Source organism: Paroedura picta, chromosome 15 (assembly GCF_049243985.1).
Source record: "Paroedura picta isolate Pp20150507F chromosome 15, Ppicta_v3.0, whole genome shotgun sequence".
Classification (NCBI taxonomy): domain Eukaryota; kingdom Metazoa; phylum Chordata; class Lepidosauria; order Squamata; family Gekkonidae; genus Paroedura; species Paroedura picta.
This window is the reverse complement of record NC_135383.1, coordinates 20286967-20308419: the sequence shown is the minus strand read 5'-3', so window position 1 is coordinate 20308419 and position 21453 is coordinate 20286967. Positions and strand designations below refer to the sequence as shown.

The following is a 21453-nucleotide window of genomic DNA, read 5'->3' as shown; positions in this document are numbered from 1 at the left end:
CAAAGGGATAAGGTTGATTAAAGGTAAAGGTAAAGGTATCCCCTGTGCAAGCACCGAGTCATGTCTGACCCTTGGGGTGACGCCCGCCAGCGTTTTCATGGCAGACTCAATACGGGGTGGTTTGCCAGTGCCTTCCCCAGTCGTTACCGTTTACCCCCCAGCAAGCTGGGTACTCATTTTACCGACCTCGGAAGGATGGAAGGCTGAGTCAACCTTGAGCCGGCTGCTGGGATTGAACTCCCAGCCTCATGGGCAAAGCTTTCAGACGGCTGTCTTACCACTCTGCGCCACAAGAGGCTCTTTGCCACAAGAGGCTCTTTTACTTTAGAGCAGCTGGAAGATATGGTAGAGGGAGGAAGGGAGACTCAAAGAGAGCTGAAAAAAACATATTTATCTAACCTCTAATCCACTCCAGCAGAAGCAGGTGATTACTGAACTATTATTATATTATATACTATATTATCTTGTTTTTACAGCATTGTTTTTGAGTTTTGAAACAGTTTTGCAATCTAACCTGTTTTTCCTCAAGACATTTTTTTCTAATATTATAATCTGCCTTGAGTCTTGGCCCAAAAAAGAAAAAAATGGAAGACTATAAAGTAAAAATATATAAATCAAATGGAGGTCCTGTATGATGCATACTGCCCCATGCTGGCTTTTAATCTGGTGAGCCGGGTTTTGCTTCCTCACTCCTCCACATGCAGCCAGCTTCGGCTGAACACTAATATCAGAGCTCTCTCAGCCCCACCTACCTCACAGGGTGTCTGTTGTGGGGAGAGGAAAGGGAAGGTGAATGTAAGCCACTGAGACACCTTCAGGTAGAGAAAACCGGCATATAAGAACCAACTCTTCTTCAAAATTCACAAAGATTACTAGTGCACAAGTAATGTTTTGTATGACCACATCTCTTATCTGACAGCTAGTTAAGAGTGCCCCTAACTGGGCTACTGCTGGCAAATCTTATTTGCCAGTGAAGACCATACAAGTTAATTACTTACAAGCCTACTCTGTATTGTGATAAGCTACTTTAAGAAGTAGAGGGAAGGATTTTTGTAAGCTTAAGAGGCCAAGGCTTCAAGGAGAGAGTGAACCACATGTTGGGAAAGGAGGACCAGAACATCACATCTCAGCTGATCTCCAAGCTGTGGCATTCTGACACACACAGAGCAAGACATCTAATCAAGGCAGAAGGCCACCTGGAGAGCTGAAGGGCTATGCTCCATTGGGCATTTTGATCCAACCTCCTCTCCACATCCCTGCTTTGGGATGCAGCAAGAATCTGTCCTTGCACGGGGGAGTTAATAATACTCTCTGCTAAGTCCCCTTGTCAATCATTCAGCAGCAAGATCGAGTTAATCTTCACCTACCCACAGGCCTCCCCAGATATTTGTATAGTAGTTCAAAGCAAAACCCTCTAAAATAGACAGATGAGGTGCCCCAGCAGTCACTATGGTCAAGAGCAGCTGAGAGTCAGTTAAAGGAAAAATCCTAGGAGGGAGCAATGAGGTGGGGGTAGGCAGAATTCAATCTGCCCCCTCCCATTCCCCAAGAGTTTGTACGGTTATGACCTGTCTCTCGCTTTCTTAAAGTTGCATACAAACCCCAATCACTTTAATAAAGCTTTTGGGAACTATGTTCTAGCAGCCATATCGAAAACCTGTCACAGGAAGTTACCAGCTAAAACCCTGGAGATTTCAATCTGTCAGCACCATGTACACAACATAAGATACAACTTTTCACAGTGCAAGAGGAAACAATTATTAGCATTGGCATCTCTTGAAAAGTCACAGCTGTAAAGATAGCATTGGAGAGAGAAAAATCCATGCAGCCTTCAGACTAAAAGTGTCAACGAAAATCCAAGCTTGTTGCATTTAGAAGCATCTTTAAAAACTCTGAGAACATTTCTCCGTACCTTTCAATGCAATGACCTTGCTGGCAGGGTTCATGATTGCGCTGTCGGCAGAAATTGGCCGGCGAATGGGGTTGCTGGGATCATTCATGTCAATGATGACCACCTGGGCCTGTTCCCCTACCTTCTCCCGTATGCAGATGAATTTGTCCGACTCCATAGTCAGAGTGCTGAAGCCAATGTTGGCTGGATTAATGCCCAGGTTCTGGAGCTAGAACACATAAGAGAACAAGTTCAAAGTCATCTAGCAGGTCTTTTACATCTTCCTTCTTGCAATAGCTACACCTGCACAAGATTAAGCCAAAAGTGTTGGGAAGCTTTAAAATTTGAGTAAGCACTTGCAGCTAACCTAGTAGAAATATCCTTGGAAAACCCCATTCTGTGCATGTGTCCACCAGGGCACATCAGAATCAGAATCACACAGAGTTGGAAGAGACCACAGAAGGTCATCCAGTCCAGCCTCCACCTTCTCAGGGATTTTAAAAACACACACTCATAACAGATGCTCCTCCTAAAAATGTCCAAAATGTCAAATGAAGGAGACTCCGCCACATTCTGAGGCAGCATATTCCATCTATGAGCAGCCTTCACAATCAGAAAATGCTTTCGAATATTTAAGTGGAACCTCCTTTCCCGTAATCTGAATCCAAGCTGCAGTAAACGTCAACCCTTGCCCTCCTCTTCTCCAAACTACACATACCCAACTCTCTCCTAAGGCATCGATCCCAACCTGTTGCTTCTCTGAACACGTTCCAACTTGTCAAGGTCCTTCTTGAACTGCAGCACCCAGAACTGGACACAATATTCCAAATGAGGTTTAACCAATGCAGAATAGAGTGGTATTATAACTTCCCTTGCTCTCGATTCTGTGCTCCTAGCAATGCAGCCTAATATATTAGCCTTCTTAGCTGCTATATTGTATTGTTGGTTCACATTCAACTTATTGTCCACCAGAATTCCTAAGTCACTTTCACATGTACTACTATCAAGCCAGGTATCTCCCACCCAATATTTATGCATCACAGTTTTATTAACCAAATGTAATACATTATTATTATTATTATTATTATTATTATTATTATTATTATTATTATTATTATTATTATTTAATTTTTAGACCGCCCTTCTCCCAATAGGTCTCAGGGCGGTTTACAACATAAATAGTTAAAACACAATAAAATCCCCATAAAAACCCCAATTAAAAGTTACATATAACATATAGCGGTGGTGGTCACAATTCTGATCTTAGTTCAGCCTGGTGGAGTGAATAATGTTCAGAAGAGGGTGGCACCAATACAATAGATCTAACCATGATCTCGATGTTAGAGATCTCAATATTGATCTTTATATTAGAGATCTTTATATTTCTCTCTATTAAAGAGTCATTATACTTCTCTCTATTAAAGAGTCATTTTATTGGCTATGTCCTGATTTTCCAATATATCCAGATCTCCTTGAACAGTAGTCCTTTCTTCTGAGGCATTAGCCTCCCCACCCAATTTAGTGCCATCTGCAAATGTGTCATCTTCATGCACTACCCATAAGCAGCCAAGATACGCAACAAGCAACTCTTCCCATTAATGTATGTGCTACCCCTAGTAAACTAGTGCAAGGTATCTTCCACTATTAAACCAACTGTCACCCATGCAGCTGTGACTGAATACTAAAAACTCCAAATCTCATCATCAAGGGAACTCTCAAACTTTAGCCATTGAATATTAACTGGTTCTAATCACCAGCGTTTTTGTTGATCAACTCCTGCATCCCACTCTCTAAAAGAGAGAGCCTGACAACCTACCGAGCACCCACTGGGAAGCTGCCAGGGTAAGTGTTTAGAGGGAGTTACATTCTAAAATGAGCCTCTTGTGGTGCAGAGTGGTAAGGCAGCCATCTGAAAGCTTCGTCCATGAGGCTGGGAGTTCAATCCCAGCAGCCGGCTCAAGGTTGACTCAGCCTTCCATCCTTCTGAGGTCGGTAAAATGAGTACCCAGCTTGCTGGGGGGTAAACGGTAATGACTGGGGAAGGCACTGGCAAACCACCCCGTATTGAGTCTGCCATGAAAACGCTGGAGGGCATCACCCCAAGGGTCAGACATGACTCGATGCTTGCACAGGGGATACCTTTACCTTTACCTTTTACATTCTAAAAGGCTGAAGACAATTGTTGAAGTGTGTCTTGGATAAGGATTGCATAAATGTAATAAATAACAAAAAATTCCTGGCTGCCATGCAGAGAGCTGCATCACAAACTTGTCTAGCCCAGCAGAATCTACTACAACTGGAAGTGTCCCCCAAATAAAGTGTCCCAACTCTAGTACCGGAGTGCTTTTCATTGGAAGTGACAAGGATTCAACCATGAACCCAGAGCAAGCATTTAGTATTTGCATTGGTCTGAATGCAAAGTCATATGCTCTTCTGTACCCTGCAACACGGATGCTTTTCTACATTGAAAAAGGAGTGTGTGAAGAAATGCCCTCCACTCTAGAATTCACCCCAAGAATGGGGTTCATTCTGTCTTAATGATTCAGGGTCCCTTTACAGATCTGTAGCTGGCACCCTGGACATATACAGGGAATGATTCACCCAAGCCCCAGAGTGCCTTAGTGCTTACCAAAGGCAAAGGCTTTAGCGAAAGTCGAACAGGCATACTATTTCACACCTTGCTACAATGTCAAACCCAAAGGGACAGAGGCCTGAATATTCTAAGGGTTAGATAGCAATTTCTTTCTCTTGTGGCACACAGATCTAAAGGACCCCCAATGGTGAAAGGACTCTCTGGACAAGGGGAAAAAACTATTTTCCTCCTTCCTTTTCTCTTATCTTTGGATGGGCATAAGCCATGAAGAATGAAATCTTTACTGAAGGACTTCACCTTCCTCATGTGGTGAAGGACAATGGGGAGAAGTCCTAGCTCTGAGAACTGGGCCCATTCTGCACATGTTAGGTAACGCACTTCTAATGCACTTTGGAAGTTGATTTTCTTGGTCTGCACAGAAAAATCCAGCTGCAAAAGCACACTGAAAGGGTATTATCCAATGTGTGCAGAATGGGCCCTGAAGTAATAACAGACTTTTAAATGCTAGCCTATCCTAATTGCACAACCTTCTGGATGAGTACCAAGTACATTTTCTTTGTATCCTTGCTTGGATTAATGCTTAGAACAGGCCACATGCACTTTCTTAAACTTTGTCATGTTCTAAATGCTCAAAGACTTATCTCTGTTAACACACCATCCATGACTATTTGGTCTTGCTATCTAAAGTGTGGTAAAGGGAAGTAGCAATAAGTGAGCTCACCGTCTCTTGAACAAAATAGCTTAAAATTGCTAAATTGAAAGGGATAGACCGTATGCTAGCTTGTGTAGGAATCAAGGCAATTCTGTGGAGTCGCTAAATGGCAGCATAGGTACAGTGTAGGTGCTGAGCATGTTAACTACATCCAGGGGAATCTCCCAGATTTGCTAGTGGCAACAGTTACTACCCAGTTTGTGCTTGATATTCTCCCTCCAGGAGTGACACCAAGTAGAGAACTGGGCCCACCATAGGAGTATTTTGACCTCCTAGGACCACAGCCATCAGCTCTTGTCCCTTAACATATACATCTGTGAACATATGTACATCAAGAGCTAGAGATGTAACAGCCAAGTGTGAAGGTCCAGTATGTATGGGTCTTGTTCCCCGTACTCTACCCAAGGACATCAACAAAATGAAAAAGATAAAAAGCTCCTATGAAATATTTTTTGGGAATTTGAAATGCATTTTAAGACAACATTTTACTCACTTTTCAAAGGATAAGTTTGCTTAAATGTCCATGATTATACACTATACTAGGGGCAAAGCCCGCTGCATTCAGGAATGCAACGGGTGCTAGATTGGGGGTGGTGGTGGAAGAACTCTGTGGATGGCCTCTCCATCCCTCCCCAGGACCTGAAAAGGCTGCAGGCTGCAGGGAACTAACCAGCAGGGACAGCTCTCACGCAGTAGGGATCGGTAGCCTCCAAGCATCGGGAGAGGAGTGGAAGGAGGAGGGGGTGGTCAAGGGTGGGGGGGTGAAAGGTGATTGATCCTCCCCTGCTTTTCTGCTTTAGGGCTAAAAACCTACCAGGTCACAGATCTCCCATGTAATGCGTAGCAAAGCTAGAATGGCAGCAGTTGCAATCAAAAACCTGAACAGCAAACCCGTTGTTCCATCTCGCCAGCTGGGTGTGTGCTTACACTTACACACAAACACACACTGAGAATCCTGTGGTGTGCGCAAGGGGTTTCTTGGGAAACAGGCTCATGCAGAAAGGGTTCCCCCCTTCAAGGCAGAATGTCAGAACCGGTTATAGTTCATAGTTGCATGTGACTGGCATATACATCACAAAGCCCACCTCACCAGATCCAAACGGCCTCAGAATCCTGGAAACCGGACCCAGTAGAACGAACAGAATTTCACAATGCTGGGGCGGAGTGAGAGTGAACTCATAAAAGCAGCTATTAGTAAGCAAGCCACATTTTCCTGTTTCAACTTGATTAACTTCTGCAAATTGCTGAAAGAGACTTAGCAGAGTCAAAGCATTATGCAGCGAACATACCATTACGTTATTTTGTTTTCAAAATAGGTTTCAAGGTTCGGGCTGGGAACACTTGAGCTCAAATCCTTCTTCAGCCATGAAGCTTACTGGAGGACCCGGAGCCAGGTGTTTTCTCAGTTAATTCTATATTACAAGGTGGGTGCAACAATGACATGGACAAGTATCAATGTACTCCACATCTGGCTCCTTAAAAAAAAGATCTGGCTGCAGAATGTTGAGTCTGAGGCTTCTCCTTAAAGGGCTCTTCTACAGAATTCCTGCTCTCGGTTCCCTATTTGTGTAACAGGGTGCAGTAAACTACAGAAAGGAAGAATGATTCATTCACTACAACCAGTTAAGGGGTAAAGGACCAGGAAGCAAATATTTTGCAACAAGCAGATATCTTTTTCCTCAGGCCTTCCACATTTTGTTCTTATGGCTAGTTTTTTTTTTTTTTTAGTTTTTAAAGTAGTTTCTCCCAAAACATATGGAATACAGGCGCCTGGGGGCAAGTCCAATCTTATTATCAGCACTATTTCTGGTGCCTCATTAAGGACTCCACCTTTCTTGTTCTGTTTTGTTGTTTCTTGTAGCTTCTGATAAAGACTGGGTGTGCCACAGTACAGTTCTCAACTGCTGGTAACTCACAGAGGATGTCTATACAAAAAGCACAGGAAGAGACACAAAATCCCTCAAATGACTCTTGAAGCACAATGCATCCAAGGTGTTTGTATATCTGGTATTCACTCACACCACCCATGACCACTTATGAGGCTCAGCAATAGTTTCACATTGTGGAATTAATGTTTCTGGGACACCCTCAATGCCATGCTGCACATGGACAGGCTCAAAGCCTGTAAAGTCAGAACTGCCGAGAGTGCATTTTCATCACCGCAGATTTTTCAGAATTACCAGTTAAAAGAAAAATATACCCTGCTTACTTCCTGAACCAGACCAGTAAATATCATAAATCCAAGGGCACTTTGGGTCTTGCCCTAGGAACAGAGGAGAAACAATCCAAAAGGTACTCAGCAAAGCTAGGAGGCTCTTCCCAGCTTCAGCCCCCTGCCCAAAAGTGCCTCTGGCCTCTCCCAAGCTTAATACTGCTGATCGTTTTCAGAAGAAAGTGCTAGGCTTGATCAGTCTCCTACAACAGTCTTCTCCAACCCCTGGGCGGCGGACCGGTACCGGGCTGTGAAGCCCTCGATACCAGGCCGCAGCGGGGGGGGGGGGAGGGAGGCACCAGCATGCCAGTGGGCGCGCCACGGTGTTCCTGGGCCCCGGCGCAGTGAGCAGTGTGCTGCGGGGGGGGGGGGGAGGAGCAAGCACAGGCGGGCACAAATGAGCAGGCATGGAGCTGCTGCGCCTGTGCATTTGCGCCCACCAGCGCTCCGGTGCCTCCCTCCTCCACGTGGTGCTGCGCTCGCTGTGAGCACCACACAGCAGGGGGAGGTGCGGGCGCCCGCTGGTGCCCACACCTCCTCCCCCCCCCGCCTGAAAAAGGTTGGGGACCACTGTCCTACAACAAAATAGAGTACTTTTTCTCTAATTACGTTCTGGTATGCTGAAATTTAACAATTCTGGGAAAGAAGCAGATCTTCCCAAGACCATATCATCGAGATCTACTATGGAATATTGGTTTCATCATGGTTTTTCCAGATCCCAATTGAATATTCCACCACCTACACCATATAAAAAAACAAAAACCACCTTGATTTTAAAGAGACTTCTTAGAATCCTCAGACTGAAGGATACACAATGTGCCACACAGATATTTTATTATCTATATATCTCTGTTCCACTTAATATTTCTGGTAAGGGCTTGGAGGAGGAACTGATCTCATGGCTTAAGTGCCACCCACTTCCCTCAGAGGTTCAGAGGCTGCAGATCCCTGCCACATGAGAGCTGCCCCTGCTGGAAAGTTTCCTTCCCAGCTTGTAGTCTTTCCAGGTCCTGGAGGGAGTGAAAGGCTGTCCGCAGAGTTCTTCCACCCCACCCCCACAATCTAGCACCCACTGTATTTCTGAATGCAACGGGCTTTGCCCCTAGTGTAATTAATGTGTAATAAAAAGAAAGCCTTAATTCACACACTAGACCTCTATTTCTACCCCAAAAATATGTCTAACTATGGACAAGTTCTGTTTTAGAGGCACACCTTTGAGAGTAAGTTGTTCACGAGCTATTAGTAATACACCACACCCTTTACTAGAAGTACTGTGCCAGCAAAACAGTGAGCTCTGTTTTCAGCTTCCCTATACTCACTCAAATTTTAGAATATCACTACCTTTTCAAAGGAGCCTCTTGTGGCGCAGAGTGGTAAGGCAGCAGACATGCAGTCTGAAAGCTCTGCCCATGAGGCTGGGAGTTCAAACCCAGCAGCCGGCTCAAGGTCAACTCAGCCTTCCATCCTTCCGAGGTCGGTAAAATGCTGGGGGGTAAATGGTACTGACTGGGGAAGGCACTGGCAAACCACCGCGTATTGAGTCTGGCATGAAAACGCTGGAGGGCATCACCCCAAGGGTCAGACATGACCCGGTGCATGCACGGGGGATACCTTTACCTTACCTTTTCAAATCCAGGATGCCAAGTTTGAAGCATGAGTGAGGCATAAACACCAATGTAGCTCTTTAGGCTGGACAGTCAGTCATGGTAATTCAAGCAGAACCCAGGCTACATATTTATTATCTTGGAGTCTCATTCATCTTTTTACTTGGACTATAATGATTTAAACAATTAAATTCCTTTCTAGTTCATTAGACTCAAAAGATATATACATTTTATTAGTGTAAGCCTATGGGGTTATTGGCTTTGCACATATTTCTGGCTTTTATTTTAAATTTGCATTGTCATCTATACTGATAGCCAGTCAGATTCTCTCATCTTTATCTGGCTTTTAAATTTTTCTGTGTGTTTTTATTTGGCTCCGAATACCCAAAAGTATATCTCTGCTTGCAAATATAGCTCAGCAGTTGCTTTACAATTTAATATGCCAAACAGCACAGTTTATTATTCCAAAGATATGGTAAATGATTATCCTATATTATTGAAAGAATTAAACAAGTTCAGGGTTAATGTATTATGTATATATATTTCTTAAAAACCCAGGAAAGCCTAAGTTTTTTCCATGGTATCAACATGAGGAAATTTTATGCCCAAATCCAATCTCATTCTCTCAGCTGCAGTTGAGACCATCATAAATCCATCAAGGATCAAAGATCTTTAAGAAAAATCTGTACTGACCGGAGAAACAATTCAACAATAAACTTAAGACTTTTTTTTAAAGAATTCAACAACAGCTTTACCAGCTAAAGCACAGCAGATGGTAATGTCATCTAAGTGAAGACCAAGCTTAAGCCACAGTATTTAAGCAACTCACCCCAAGATAGATTTACCTTAATTATGACCATCTGCCTGAAGCAGCAATGCTGTCAGCTTCATGTAGAGTCACAGCCAAGGACAAGCAGCCCATTTGGTCACAAAAGTGAAATCTGAACAATGCTGCAGAATACGAAAGCCACAAACCACAGTTGGGTTCAAGCAGTTCGATAAACTGCAGGCCCCATGGGATTCAAAGAGTCACACTGCTGAAAGGTATACTAGCATTTTAAGACATTTTACTCTCGGCTCCTAAAGACTAGCAGTGTTCCCCAACCCGCGGGCCGTAGACCGGTACCGGGCCCCCACGGGGGGGGGGGAGGCGTGGCTGCCACACACCAGTGGGCACGCCTCCCCCCTGCGGCGCAGCACTCACTGTGCCGGGAGCACCGCGCGGGGAGGCACCGGTGGGCGCGAACATGCAGGCGCGGAGCAGCTCCGCCTGCACGCTTGCACCCGCCAGTGCGCCCGCGCCTCCCTCTCCCCCCCGGCCCCCAGCCCGAAAAAGGTTGGGGACCACTGAGGCCACAATGACCAGGAATGCACAATGACCAGGAATGTACGAATACTGTAATGATAAACCAATAGGCTTCATACAGCTGAGATGGAGAGAGACCACATAAATCTGCATTTTGTTGGATGTAAATCTTAACTCCTGTTAGAGGTGGAAGAAACTCTGGACCACGACAGCCCATGGCTATAGCCTTCCGGGAGAGATCGTAGCTCAGTGGCAGAGGAACTGCTTTGCATGCAGAAGGTTCCAGGTTCAATCTCCATCTTGTTAAGAGGATCATACTATGCACATGAGTCGCTAGGGAACTGCTTCAAGCAAGAAGACGCAACGCTGATCCTGAGAAGCCAATGGCCTGACAATACAAGAGAGCTTCCTATGATAAAGGAATTGCACAGCAATCCTGTTTGCTGGATTTAGGCGGTATCGGGTCAAGCACATTATGATTTGTTCATGATAATGAGCTCAGGATAGGGTTAGGGCCCTGCTGGAGTTGTCAGCATTCCGCAGGGCTTGTTAAGAGGGAGCTCTTCCGCCAGGTTGAAGCCAGGGTGGGGTCTCAGCGTTAGCAACGGGGGATCCCTCAATGCTCGTCTTAGATCAGGACCCTCACTCCCAGTGAGAGAGTTCATCTGACCCATGTGCTGAATGAGGGGTGGGAGACTGGAACTCTGATAGTATTGCCATCCGATTAATGTTAAGGGGTTTTATACTGTATTTTGTTTTATTATAAACTGCTGCAAGATAGTATTCAGAGCAGCGGTATATAAATCTAAATTTAAATAAATACATACAAATAAGTAAATATAATCATATGCATTATTACTCAAGCCTAAACCTATTACTTATAACCCCACCATTCTCTCCAATAGGAACTCAAAGCAGCTTATGTTATTTTCTTCTCTGTTTTATCCTAACAATAACCCTGTGATGCGGGTTAGGCCTGCCAAATATTTAACCTAACATCACTCCACAAGCTTCCACTGCAGAGTGAGGATTTGAACTGGAGTCTCCCAATGAGCTTGGACTGGTGAAACTCTGCAAACGATTCCAATGCAAAGCACGTATCTCTAAGATTTCATAAAACACACTAAGCAAAAAAATCAAATTCTACTGAAGGATTCATTAAAAATAAACTTAGGCTTATTGCTGAACGTATTTTCAGGTTTTGCCAAATTTCCCATTTTTGTCTTAAAGACATGCTTTTAGATCAACATTAAATTGCATCAAGGTGGGTAGCTGTTAATCGGTCTACAGCAGTGCAAAAGAACAAGAGCCCAGTAGCACCTTAAAGACTAATATTTGTGGCAGAGTATGAGCTTTCGTGAGTCTCAGCTCCCTCTCAGCTCCCTTCTTCAATTGCATGCAGGGTTGTGCTTAGCGGTGTCCGAATCGGCCATTCCAGGCCGATGCAGCCAGTGCTGTGGCATGGAGAGCACAGGTGCGTAACTCACCTGTTTGTGTGCACCAGGTTACGCACCAGCGCCCACCTCTGCGGCTCTGGCTGCATTGGCTTGGAACAGCGAATTCTGTCGCTGCAGCGCACAACCCTAGCTGCATGCTGTACTTGTAGCTGGGACACACTAACAGGCACTTGCACCGAGGCAGGAATGGCTGCAAGTTATAAGTATGCAATCAAAGAGGAACACATTTTTACTCTCCCAGGAAACAATTTTATACCAACTCTGCCATTTGTTTAATTACACGCTGCATATTCTTGAGCAGCATCGTAACTTAAGGAAACTGCAGTAGACGCCACTAGTGTAATTCCAGATCTAAACTCAGCTACAGTCAGTTAAATGCATACATTTCTGTAACAGTAGAAAAGGGCAAGAGTCCAGTTGCACCTTAAAGGCTAATAAAATTTGTGGCAAGGTATGATGAGCTTTTTGTGAGTCACTGCTCACTTCTTCATGCACACCTAGAATGTGAGTCAGCATGAGACAGGAAACCTGTGCCTGTATAGTGACACTTCCCTCACAAAGCAACTTGAAGGGGGGCCTTTTCTTGTTTACGGACAGTCTGCTGACCTATGCTTCTCTCCTAAAAGGATAAGCTACTTAGAAGGAACATGGACTCTGGCACCATGGCCTGCAACAAGCCAAGATGCCAACTTTGCTCTCAAAGATCGTAGCAACACCATCAAGGGACCCAGCAATATCAGCCATACGATCTCTGGCTCTATATTTCTGCTCATCCTCTTAATGTGATTTATACCATCCCATGTCTGCAATCCCCTTCCACCCACTGCACTGGGCAAACAGGCCAGTCCCTTCGACAAGGAATTAACAGACATTGTCTGATATTAGAAATCACAACATTCCAAAACCAATGGGGAACATTTTAAACTTCTAGGACAGGGGTAGTCAAACTGCGGCCCTCCAGATGTCCATGGACTACAATTCCCAGGAGCCCCTGCCAGCAGGGTTACATTTGCTGGCAGGGGCTCCTGGGAATTGTAGTCCATGGACATCTGGAGGGCCGCAGTTTGACTACCCCTATTCTAGGACATTCAGTTGCTGACCTAAGAGTAGCAGTTTTCTTATAACTTCAAAGGGAGATTATTAACACTGGTGAATTTCAGCGGATCATGAAGCTCAAAACAATACATCTACCTGAGTTTCCTGTCTCATGAGTGATGTTAAATTTCTCCACACCTACTTCACCTCTGCATATCACACCTCACCCAATCACACCTGCTACTGTCATTGGCCTGCTAATATTATTCAACTTCTGAAATCATTCCACTTTCCAATATATGGGACAGATGGACTCGCATTTTAGCTGTATCTGAAGTTGTGAACAGTGACTCTCAAAAGCTCACTGCCTACCACAAATGTTGTTAGTCTTTTCTACTGCCTACAGACTAAGATGGATACCCATCTTGAAACGCTTCTGTATCTCTCAATTGGCTTCAGAAAAATCTACAATTGGAGTGCTGCAACTTCCTCCTAAAGAGAAGAATTACACAAGTAAACGTTTGTGGATTTGCTGTCATTAAACCCCAAGCACTGGCATCCGTTTGGATAAAACGTACTGACGACAGCAAGTTTGCTGACCTCTTCCAGCAGAGAATCAGCATATTTCGCTAGAAGAAAGGGGCCTTGAGCTGCCCCTTTCCAAAGGAAGTGCAAAAATGCTGAGAAAGCAGCGTTTGCTAGCTTTGATAGCAGATGTAAGCCATTGTTCTGTGGGGAGGGGCATTTATTTTCAACCAGGAGTTGTCAAGTTTGCAGTTTAATGCCATTTTTTTTCTAGATTGTTTCCCAGGCTTGATATCCAAAGCAGATTGTTTTTTCCTCACTTAAATAACTGGAGAAGCATTTAACTTACACTCAGAAGACCTGTATCTTTTCAGCTAGCTCCCAGAAAAGGGAGCAGAATCCAGGAGTAGTCAAACTGCAGTCCTCCAGATGTCCATGGACTACAATTCCCATGAGCCCCTGCCAGCAAATGCTTCCACGCTGGCAAGTAGGGACATCTGGAGGGCCACAGTTTGACTACCCCTAGAATAGCCTCACAATGCCTCTTAAGTAAGAATCAAGGCAGGAAGGAAACAGTGCTTATGGGCACAGCTACCATCACTGCCTCAACAGGCATGGAAAACAGGGTTACATTTACCTGTAACAGTTGTTCATTGATGTCTTCTGTGCAGACACACAGTGGGACTGCACCTCTGCAGGCCTGCCGTGAACATTTCGTGTCTAGCTTAAACTCCAAACGGGGGCACCCTGCCCCCTTTGGTGTCAGCAGATGTGCGGGATTCCCACCCAATTTCATGTGCTCTGGCAGCAGGCACCCCCTCCCCGTAGTTCCTACTAAACCGCCATGAGCCCCCTTCCATGGCACAATAAGTCCGGTGAGCTCCTTTGAGGTGGGAGGGTAGAATGTGTGTCTGCAGAAAAGACGTCAATGAACTGAGCGGACGTAGCTGTGTTCTTTGTCCTTACAAAACACCTTGGTTCTTTCTAAATAATATAGGAGGACACTTCTAACATCAAGGATGTGCAGTAGGACAATTTCCTGTGCTGGATGAAATCTGGCAACTACCTTAGGAAGGAAGCCTAGACTATGGGTTAAACCTCAGGGAAGGTGGATCAAACACACAGCTCAGTAACTTTCCTGGCTGCATTAATGGCCAATAAGAACATTACCTTCCTGGTGGCTAGAGGCTCATAGACCACTGTGGAACAATTTGAGGTGTAAGGGGAAAGAGACCTGGGCATTTGTTAGAAAGGAGCACTCTTCTGCCTGCCCATTTTAGTTACAACATTTATAAGCCTGTCTGAAATAACGATATAATCAGCACAATTCAAAGAACAGAATTTTTTTTTTTAAGTAAGCATCAAAACTTGTGTTTTTGGAAACTTAATTTTGAAGACTAAATTAGCTAGAAAAACAAACAAACAATCAGGCTTCAGTTATTATAATTATAAAAACTTCTAGATTCTCTCCTGTTAAGGAAATTCAGTCTCCCGGACAAAGACAAATAAGGGCCATTTGCTGTCTTCTGTGGAGTAACCAGTTTATTTCCTCTTGCTCACATGAAAAACTGGGCGTCATTAATTCCAGCATCAGCTCTGCATCTCCTGGCAGGCCTCCCCAGGAGGTACTGAAAAGTATTCTTTTTCTTTTTAGTTTTTGTGACATCCAACCTGAAAAAGTGTTCTGGGGAATCCAAAAGCTTGCACAGTGTTGTGTCATCTGGTTAGTGTCATCTGGTTTATTAGGTTAGTCCTAATAAAAGATAGTATATATGGATTGTGTTACGTTTTTATGGACAACTGTCAATAAAAGCATTCACATGATACATGTGCATAATAAATAAAATATACATAAAATATTGAGTTTTCAAGTAGGGAGGCTAGCATCTCATGATGTTGCTATCTGACTTTAACCACAGGCCAGGCATAACAGCTCCATTCTGCAAGCCCACTGCAATTGTTGAAGACCTCAGAGGACCCTGATTTCTTCAGCGAGTGTGTTCCACCAGGCTGTGGCCAAGGTACAAAAAGCTCTAGACCTGGTCAAGGCCAGTTTTATCTCTTTGGGACTGGGGACCCTGAGCAAATTTTGACTGCCTGATTATAATGTTCTTTGGGGGAAGGGTACAGGGGAGGAGGCAGTCCCAAAGATACAGGGATCCCATATTGTAGGGCATTGAACGTGTCAAAACCTTGAACCTGATTCAGTCCCCTATCTGGAGCCAGTGCAGCTGAACGAGCACACATGCAATATCTCTCGCCCTAAAGAAGTCTGCCTGGTCTTGACCAGGGCCAGAGCATTCTCTGTTCTGGCCCCCACCTGGTGGAATGAGCTCCCGGAGGAGATCAGGGCCCTGATGGAACGTAAACAGTTCCGCAGGCCCTGCAAAAAGGAGCTCCAGTTTGGTGTAGTGGTTAGGGGTGCATAATACATGTGCATAATAAATATAATAATAAATATATAGGGGTGCGGACTTCTAATCTGGCATGCTGGGTTCGATTCTGCACTCCCCCACATGTTGTGGAGAGGAATGGGAAAGCGACTGTAAGCCGCTTTGAGCCTCTTTTGGGTAGAGAAAAGTGGCATATAAGAACCAACTCCTCCTCCTCTTCTTCTTCTTCTTCTCTTCTGCCAGATATTTGGTTGAGACCAGACACAACCAACAGCAACTGAAGGGCCCCTGCTCCCCCCCCGCTCAGAACTCCACCAGAGTGTTCCGGACCTGTTTGCACTGTTGCATTGTTTATACTGTTATACTGTTATATTGTTACAACGATTAGTTATTAATATTGTACGGTAATTCATACGTTATATGTTTCATGTATTGTTCTTATGTTCTATGTAAACCGTACTGAGCCTCTGGGGAGGGCTGTATATATAAATATAATAAATAAATAAAATAAATAAATAACGTGTGCTCCCCATACTGCATTCTGGACCAGTTGGAGTTTCCGGAGCAGCTTCAGAAGCCGCCGTGCATCACTCTATTGTAACTCTGACTTCCCACTCCCAGATGCTACCATGCAGGAGGACAGCGGCCCTGCTAAAACATCACTCCCATATATACACACACACACTCACACTTTTGATGCAAAACCCAAGTGCTTTTTGAAATGAATGCACAAAAACGCCCACCTTACAACTGCCCGTTGAGCTGATCCACATTTGAAAACCAGATCTCCAGCCTTGTAAGCTCATCCCACCCACCCCCTTCTTAAGTAGTAGTGGAATTAAGAGGAAGTCAGGTAAATCTCCTGTCACAAGAACAGCATGCCAGGAAGTCACGCACAGCCTCCCATCCAGCAAGGTTGCTCTGCTGGAACTGAAAAGGTTTCCGAGAATGCCAGGCTCTCTGAGTTTGCACATCTCACCACACTGCTTAAGGGGGAAAGAGTAAAAGGTACAGTCAGCCAAAAATAGTGAATTTAAAGGTCAGCCAGGGTGACTGTGTAAGGAGGTGGTGTTTTAGAACAGGAAGACTCTAGTGAATACTGTCTGAAAACCAAGCAGTACAGCAGATACAGAACATCTAGCAACTTAAGCCTTGATGAAGTCTATATATCCCTTCCAATGACAGTAAGTCAGGTTCTATTAATTGATTCCACCAAAAGCTGAGCCCGTTTCTGGCAGAGCACACTTCTTGTCTTGGAGGAAAGCTATACAATTCCTGAAACAGATTTGTTCTAACCCAGGGGTAGTCAACCTGTAGTCCTCCAGATGTTTGTGGACTACAATTCCCAGGAGCCCCTGCCAGCACATGCTGGTAGGGGCTCATGGGAATTGTAGTTCATGGACATCTGGCGGACCACAGGTTGACTACCCCTGTAAACAGGATTACAGTGTATTATTGTAATTTCAACTAGCATGAAAACAAACACGGAAGAGCCACTTAAGCTTCCCCAAGTTAAAAACATAAGAAGAAGCCATGCCATATTTTCTAAGAAGGCTCTGAACATCCCAAAGGAAGAACAAGCTGAACATGCCTCAACATGTGGGCGGACGGATGGTACCAGATGGGCAGTCAGCCAATCTTAGAAGGGGAGTGATCTGTTGCTAGTAACATTTTGCTGTCAACTCTTAGCTGTAAAGCGCCTTTTGAATGCAATTCAGCAGAGACTACACATCGCTGTGAATTATCTAGCAAGCTGTCAGACTATGGTATGTGATTCTCATCTAGCATATGCAGGTGTCTAGAAGAATTATATATTGAAGCCTCAGCACTGCCTAATGTGCAAGAAACGGGGGAAGGTAATATGTGTTTTCTGTGCTGAACGGCAGCTTTCAACAGACTTGCTTCCACGCTGGCAAGTAGGGACCTGTTCTCAAGATCTTATCTTACAAACGGTATACACAGAACCTAATCCACAAATCATCTGAAGCAATACTAGAGACCAATGTCAACAAAAATGCAAGGGAACAGTTCAGAAACAAGGAGTTTGACACATCCTGCTCTAACTAGGGATGGGACTGAGGACTGACGTGGAGGGGGACTCTGAAAAAGAGAAATCTCAGTTCCAACCTATGAAAGTGTTACAATGGTAAAGAGACTGTGTGGTGTAGATGTAATGAGTCAGTATTAACTTGGATCTCTCACCAGCACTGACAGCCTACATCCAGAGTTAGTTGCAGTCAACCTATGGCCACCTTAGGATTCTCAAGGCTAGAGATGCTCAGAAGTGCTTTGCCTTGTCATCGCATCCCTCAACTTCCTTGGTGGTTTCATTCATTCATTCATTCATTCATTCATTCATTCATTCATTCATTCATTCATTCATTCATTCATTCATTCAACTTAAATTTCCAACCAAGTACTGTCCATGACTGACCCTGCTTAGCTTGCAAGGTCGGAAGAGACTGGGCCAGTTTGGCCTACCCAGGCCAGGCTACTGATCTGAAGACTTGGATTTCTACCATGCCCAGAATATCATCTGGCACTCGCTTTGCTTAAGCCTGAAAAGATGTCTGTTTAAAATATTCATTGGCTGCCTTTCTTCCATGTAGAGCTTAAGACAGTTTACCATGTTAATAAAGCACAAAAATAGATGAAAACATACAGCCAAACTTCAAAACCATACTTTAGGATTGAATCTGCCTTCTAAAGACCAAAGTGAGGAGGTTAGAATCACTTTCCTGGGGAGGTTATTTCACAATCTTAGGGCTGCCACTGAAAAGGCCCTCTCTCCACCAAACAAGCTTCTTGGATTGATAGGAGGACCTCTCCTTGTGAATTTAATTCATATGGGAAGAGACAGTCCTTCAAATACTTTAATCCCAAATCAGCAGGGCTTAAGAGGTAAATTATAACACTACGAAATGGACTTCAGAGCTGGTAGCCAGTATAATTGTTGTAATAACAGGGTCATATGTTCCTGATACCTGCCCCCAACCAGCAGTCTGATTGCGCCTTTCTGCATTAGATTGCAACTTCTGAGCAGTGTACATGGGTAGTCCCAAGAAGAGCGCACTGCACAGGCAGGCAGAGATTACTGTGGCTAGTTCTGAATGGCATCCTGCTCAAGAATTAACTCAGTATTCAAATATTTCTAACTCCTTAATGACATTGCACGTTTTCTGAATTTTTGTGCTAAAAGATGGGAATATTTTATGTTTCTGGATCATAATGCTTAAATCAAGATATTGGCACAGATTGATAGAGCTATTTTAAGATGTGTTCAATGATTCAGGTAGGCCTAGTGGAATTTCCCACATACACTTTCCCCAATGGCTAACCCTATTATACATGCTATACTGCTTTAAACACATTTTACAGTCAAGAGCGGTTTGCCGTGGGGCAGAGGGGATGCTTCTTTTAGTCAAGCACATAACCTCCTTGGACAACTGAAACTAGCTACATAATTCTTTGGATCCAAGGTACTCTTTCTAAGGAAGCTTCTTGTGTTTATTATAAAGTGGATGCCTTCTATTGCCAACTTATTCTATCCAACTTGCATCATGCCAAACTTGAATCCCCTAAAATGTACACCTGCTTTGGTCAACATCTTCCTTTCAGAGCTCATGACTACAAGTGGACAGGGAGGGGAGATGGGGAGTTGACTCTGATGAATTTATGTATAGTCATCGGTTAATGTACTGGGGTCTTATGGGATGGGTTGTTTTACTTTTTTATTGGAAAAGTCTTTGAGAGAAACTTGTATACTGCGAGTCTTTGAGAGTGGCAGTATACAAGTTTAAATATAAATAAATTAGAGTAAAATGCTAAACTGTACAGTACACTTATTTTAAGCAGGTTTTCTCCAAACTTGTTTGCTCTGCTCCCCAAAGCTCATACATTTTTTGAATTCTACTCTAGCCATTAATCTTTATTTTTGCCATTAGTTACTATGACTCCATAGTGTCCTAGGATAGAAGACACAATCACTAAGATTACTAGATCACTAATATTTCTAAGCCACACCTGAAATTATTTTTGATATATTGACAGCCTGCAAGAATCAACATTTTTATGTATATGTAAGGAGACGTGTAATGAATAAGACTATACTGAGATGCCACTGCACCCTCAGAAAGCATATGCAAAAAAAACTTCCCAGACAAATGCCTACTTTACAAGTCAAATTTCAGTTTGCAGAAAGACGACTTTAGACCAAAGATGAACCCATTGGAAGCTGATTCTTTCATAATAGGGAAATAAAGTTCAATGCCACTACCTCCACACAAGGACAACCTTGTATAATAGTAAGTGTAGTATCTGACTGTGTTGACAGTATATAAAACCTCATTATTTGCTTTGGCCACAAGGAAAATAAGGGCCAACGCTGTCACCATTAAGGCAGGCTCTTAACACTCCTGCATCTCTGTACTTTGCATGCTGTTTCATAGTCATATGGTTTTAACTTTTATGCTTTTATACAGTTCTACTCTTACTGTTTAAACTTGTCTCTTATATTTTGTAAAGGCCTATGGCTACATACAATTAAGCTTAGTACTACCACTAGTAAGTATAGTCCATTAATGTCTTAAACCAATATCCCTCTACAATTCTTGGCTGCCCATCATCAACCAAGATGTCACAGCAAATTGCCATATGCAACAAAACTGGAAACAACCATCGCCCTTGGAGAGGGGGGAGTGCAGAAAACTCCAGTTGTTGACTACTTGCTGTGCTGGTTCAACTGCCTCAGAAGTTGGGGGTGGAGTTTGTATTTGTACCGCCACCTTGATTCTAATAATTTTAGGGAGCATTGTTGTTACATTTGGATGTTTTAACTTGTACTGATGTTTTGAGGGGTGTTTTATTCTATGTTCATTGTAAACCGCTGCGAGCCAGCTGTGCTGGGAGCAGTGGTATAAAAAACACTGAACCGGAAGTGGCATTAAAATTAAACAGGCAGAGGGTTTGACAAATTTTCTCCAGCTTCAAGACGCACTCCAAAAATTCTGGGAGCCGGACTTATTTTTCAGCCTTGAGGGTTTAAACCAGGGGTAGTCAAACTGCAGCCCTCCAGATGTCCATGGACTACAATTCCCAGGAGCCCCTGCCAGCATTCGCTGGCAGGGGCTCCTGGGAATTGCAGTCCATGGACATCTGGAGGGCCGCAGTTTGACTACCCCTGGTTTAAAGTTTAATGACTGCACTTTCTAATTACTGACACTGCAAAAAGAAAAAAAAAACTGCCCCTGAACTCCCCTTGCCATTTTTTAAAGTTATAACAAGAGTTGTAGCATATACATAAATATGGGCTAACCCTGGTTGTCGTAACAAGAACACTTACCTCTATCCCTCACCTCAAAAACTTTGTAATTCTACTATGAATCACTCTTAAAAACACCAGGCATCACAAAGAAACGTCTAGGTGCCACGGTGCCGGGGATTTATCAAGCCCTGCTGTAGGCAGATGTGCAGAAGTCACAGTGGAAAGGAGGCCAGTGTTCAATATGCCGAACACTTAATTGCCAAAGCAACGGACTACAATTGCCAGCACTGAAATTGAGCTGGGACGCAGGTTTCATTTGTCGCTTCAAAAGGTGACAGTGGCAGGCATGTACAGTCTACATCCTGAATAATGTATTCCAGGTCTGTTTTCTTAGTCGGCTAACAGAGGTTGAGCCGCTTGGCACAAAGGCAGAAAATGCTGAGAACCTAAAATACCTCCCTT

The 21453-nt window shown here is 43.9% G+C and overlaps 1 protein-coding gene across 2 annotated transcripts in view; it reads right to left on the bottom strand.

Annotated features, from left to right (window-relative positions):
- CLTC (clathrin heavy chain) overlaps window positions 1-21453 on the bottom strand; it is an 82513-nt gene that overhangs the window by 54159 nt on the left and 6901 nt on the right. For both annotated transcript variants that reach the window (XM_077312436.1, XM_077312437.1), the window contains exon 2: window positions 1913-2120. In XM_077312436.1, the coding sequence (XP_077168551.1) occupies window positions 1913-2120 (208 nt within the window). The remainder of the gene's footprint in view (window positions 1-1912; window positions 2121-21453) is intronic.